Genomic DNA, 4,584 nt, shown 5'->3' on the forward strand with positions numbered 1-4,584 from the left:
ATACAGAGTAAGTACTGTCATTGCCACTCTACCTTGTTTGCATCAACTCCCAAATAGTTACCAGAGTATTTGCTGGGACTCTTCAGCAAAGATAGCCCATGTGGCAGCCTCCAGTTGTTGGCCAGGTATCTGGAGCATCTGGAGGCCACCATTTTTACTGTCCCTGCTCTAAAGGTGTACTTGTTTTTTCCAGAAATATGCCATGGGCTTCATCTCAAGTAGTATCCCTTACTAGAGCCCCAAACTTGAATCACATATTCATGTTTCCCGCCTTCCTCTCGCCCCCTTTAATTTTGAATTTATACAGTTGCACCCAGACACTAATATACCTAATGGTGAATCAGTAGAAAAGGGAGACATAACCTCTATTACCGTGAAATAATAAGTAGCTTATGTTGGCAAATGCCAAAGTGGGTGTCAAAAGCGTATGAGCAAATGCATGAATTAGTGGCAAACAGAAGGGCAATGTTGACAGAGGTTGCTATATATTATTTTGGAGGATGAGCAGGTGAGTGAGCTCTTATATGACTTTGTCAGTGCTGCTTTTTCAAGAGTCTCGACCTCAACAGCCATGGCTTTCCTACTACCAAGCATATTCCCACTTAGCATATTGGCATACATTTTTTAACAAAAGGTGTGCATCAGGAGCCTCTGAAAGTAGCTCCAGGGCACTGGAACTCCAACACACTATTCATTGGATCATACTCTCTTCTTTATACTTTTAAACAAATAAAATAAAACAAATTCTTTCCATTTTATGTAAGCCCATCTGCCCAGAGTAATCTCATTGGTCACCTGGTAACACTGAGAAAAATGAAAACTTTGTTTACAGTTCTTCCCTGCTGGTTGCAGTTTTGAACAGACTCTTTCTCAAGACTCTACAGTGTTCACTGAGATGTATGCTATAAACGAATTTAATGATGTAAATTTTATTACTGCAGTATACCACTTTTCATTTTAGAATCAATTTGCAAACCATAAAATTATATCTGCAAGGATGTTTCTAGTGGCTCACGGTATATTTTGTTTATAGGAACCTAGATGGAGCTGTGCTGCTTGTGGTATATGGCTGTTAAAGCATTGCTTCCACACTTTTTATTGCAGAAGTCTAAGGGAGTGATGAATTTGCCTGTAATTGGACAAAATACACATAAGCTAATCAAACTTGAAACCAGTTACAAATCGGAGCCTCAAGAGCTGTCCCCTGCTTTTTCCTGCCAATGTAGATCTTCTTTCCTAAATGAATGTTCTCACTGAAATGAACTCTTTCTCCTTCAAAATGTCTTTTCAACCACACAGTAAATATCTAGAGGGAGTTTATCACAGCACTGTGAGTTGTTTCTATTTTTCAAGCAAGAAACTGCTCCAAATGACTAGAATGCGATGCTGCTTCCCCACCTTAAATGGAACCTGTTCCCTCCCCCTTTTACTCCCTGAGGTATCAGGCTCCATCCAGCCCTGCATTGTGTGGAATGACTCCACCTTGTATGTAACAGTGCCATCTGCTGGTCAGTTAACAACACTGCAATATACACTTTGTAATTCTTGGGTTGCATTTCACACCTCAATGACAACCCTTCCATCTCTCTCCGCCCCCAGTTCCACGGCTGGCTTTTAGCATTGTCCTTCAGCAGTCATATGTAGGTGCCAGCTCACAGAATGTAAAGCTGTTTTGAAGTTATCTAGAGAGCAGGTCAGTACCTGGAATTCCAGGTGATAATTGGGATGTTATTCATGGGTGGTGCTGTGAGTTCAGCAGATTTTATAACAGTATGAATATTGTTAGCCACTTTGAATTGAATATGCGACAAAACAGGATTTGCTTATGTATAAGGCAAGAATTTGAAGTGCCCTTTGTGTTTCATATGGATGCTTTTCTTTCCTCAGGTTGGGGACCAGATTGTTGAGATCAATGGGGAGCCAACCCAAGGAATCACCCATACCCGAGCCATTGAATTGATTCAGTCTGGAGGAAATAAAGTTCTCCTCCTTTTGCGACCAGGAACCGGCTTAATACCAGATCATGGTAATATGGTACTTCTGTCCTGTTTATGGATCTGATGAATGAGAGGGAGTGACTGTCTTAGCCTGTTCTGTATGTTGCAGATGCTGCTGTTCTTCAGTGTTAGAAGAGCATTAACTCTGCTATCTTCTCCAGAGACAAGGTCAAGCAGACTTACATCTATATCTGCTTTCATACCTGAAGGCAGATCAGAGTTTCATGAGAGCTTTGTTTGCCAGAGTCAGCTAGTTGCCTAGAAATAATCTTCCCCATTTCCCGCTCCTTCTGTGCTGACTGTATGCTCTTTTTCTTCCTTGTCTTCCTGTATCACTTAGAGGAAAATGAGGTATATCCCCAAGGCCCAGGCATTGTTCTCCCTCCTCACCCAACCCTCAGCTATCTCCCAAGAGAAACAGTGATGTAGGTCCTTTGCCATCCACACCCACGAGTCCTTGAAGTCTTTGCAGAGGTGATACAGGCAGACACACAGAGAGAGGGAATTGACATGAATAATGTAGAGGCATTAAATTCCCTCAGTCAAAGGTAAATAATGTTCAAATGCACTAGAGCAAGCATAGCCAATGTGGTGCCTTCCAGATGGTCTGCAACTGCCAGCACCCTTCAGTATAGCCCAGTAGTCAGGGATCGTGAAAACTGTAGTCTTACAAGCTCTGGACTTTACCTGGTTAGAGAAGGCAGCACTAGAGAAAAAGAAACATGTTGGGTACTATATTTGGAAGGACTGATAAAAGACACAGAAGTCTCAGCCCCCGGAGGATCTTGTGAGATCAGTCTATTTTCCCATGAGTGGACCCCTTTGTTTCATTCCTTTACAGGAATTTGTGCCAAATAGCCTCTGAAAGTGACGTCAATCAACGGGTTATATTGAGCTGTATTAGTCTGAAAGTAACGTTCCACAAGAGTGGAGCAGTTTGCAACAGACTTCGCCCCTTAACTGAATAACCCTAAGAAAATTGAGGTGATCTCTTTTGGGTGCAAACATTCTAAACAGACACGGGAACTTGAGAAAGTGGCTAAGGGGGGGTAGGGACACTTCAGCATCTTTCAGCACTCTCTCTCAAGACACACATACAAGAGCCACCACAGAGACCTGAGAGTCTGTTTATTTAAGACACTGTGACTACCAGGCTTCCTTGGTGGAGCATACTCAAGCAGGTCTTGCAAACACAGGACAGTAAGAAACAGTGTGATTCTTTTTATTCTCACTATGCCAGCTCTTGCACTCTGCTTGTGAATCGTACATTTCTGATGAAGTCTTTTGCTGTGTGCTGTGATTTTGGTATATAGTCCTGGGCTTTTTCTCTTCCTCCCTCAGGTTTGGCTCCTTCCAGTTTGTGCTCCTACGTGAAACCTGAGCAGCATTAAAGCTTTCAGTGCTTTTCTTGGTCTTTCCTTAAAGACTTGGTAAATCTGCATGTCTTGTGATTGACCTCTTTTTATTTGCTTCAAACAGTAGTTTTTCGCTCTCCTTGTTTTCAGTTTTCTTTTGGCATGTATTGCTTAAGTGTAGTCTATCACTGATGCAGAAGAATAAATTTTAGGAGTCTTGCATTTCACAAGTCTTACCAGCTAAATAAATCCCAAAGCCTTTCCATGTGTCAGCAGAGATCATTGTCCTTCCTAGCACATCCTCCAAATCAGTGATTTTTCCCAACTGTTCTACGTAACATGCACTATGGTGGTTACTCTCTCTTGAGAAAAACAGCAGAGGGCAGCATGAAAACACATACAAACAAACAAAAAGAGGTAAAGCCTCAAAACAGTACAAAGGTATGTAGGGTACTCTAAAGAAAGATGTGAAATACTCAGCACATTTCAGTTTCAACTTTCCTCGGGGTCAAAGACTATAACTGGTTAAAGGCATCATGCTTTGTTGAAGCTCTCTACTCATTTATAGTATTTGCCTCTGAGAAAGGTTGAAATCAAGCTGCATTGGACAGTTTGTTTCTTTTATTAAAAATGTGTATTTTATGATTTCATGGTTTTATTGCATACCACCATGAATTATTATTTTTTGAATTGGTGGCTTATGAATATTGTTATAAGCTACATTGAATTAAATGTGCCCTACATACTCAGCACCATTTTGAAGATTTGTGTCCCTTTCATTTATTCTCTCTCCAGCCCATTCTGCAAACCCCATTCATACACTTCCCTAGACCCTGTGGGAGAAATTCTTACCCTGAAATGTAAAGGAATAATAAGACTTGTTTTAACTACCGTGCAGTGTTGTGGTTAACAGGAAAGTGAGTTAATGTAGATTGGAGTTTTTTGTTGTTGTAGTGAAAGAGTTGAGCAAGCACAGAAATCAGGTTTGCAAAGCAGGGAAGGATGTGCACATATGGGGGATATGCAGCACTTGTTAAATACAGTTATTAGCGAAAGAATACATGACCTGCAGTCTGTAAAACCTAATTTGTTGTCTTGCCATATAGAGACATAAGTTGGTTTTTCATTGTACGAGTTGTTGTGTTTTTACATAGCTTAAAACTGGAAGGGCTTTAAATGTCGAGAACACATCCTTATTGCTTAGCGGCATATTTGTCCTTGTTCTGATGCAG

General features: G+C 41.1%; 1 protein-coding gene across 4 annotated transcripts in view; it reads left to right on the forward strand.

The window, feature by feature from the left end:
- Positions 1–4,584, forward strand: part of MAGI3 (membrane associated guanylate kinase, WW and PDZ domain containing 3) — a 113,221-nt gene that overhangs the window by 103,610 nt on the left and 5,027 nt on the right. For 2 of the 4 annotated variants that reach the window (XM_077929072.1, XM_077929071.1), the window contains exons 20-21: positions 1,888–2,026; positions 3,339–3,427. In XM_077929072.1, coding sequence (XP_077785198.1) covers positions 1,888–2,026; positions 3,339–3,388 — 189 coding nt within the window. In that variant the 3' untranslated portion in view covers positions 3,389–3,427. The remainder of the gene's footprint in view (positions 1–1,887; positions 2,027–3,338; positions 3,428–4,584) is intronic. The other 2 variants (XM_028734517.2, XM_077929070.1) reach the window with 1 other exon arrangement.

Source organism: Podarcis muralis, chromosome 5 (genome assembly GCF_964188315.1).
Source record: "Podarcis muralis chromosome 5, rPodMur119.hap1.1, whole genome shotgun sequence".
Taxonomy (NCBI): domain Eukaryota; kingdom Metazoa; phylum Chordata; class Lepidosauria; order Squamata; family Lacertidae; genus Podarcis; species Podarcis muralis.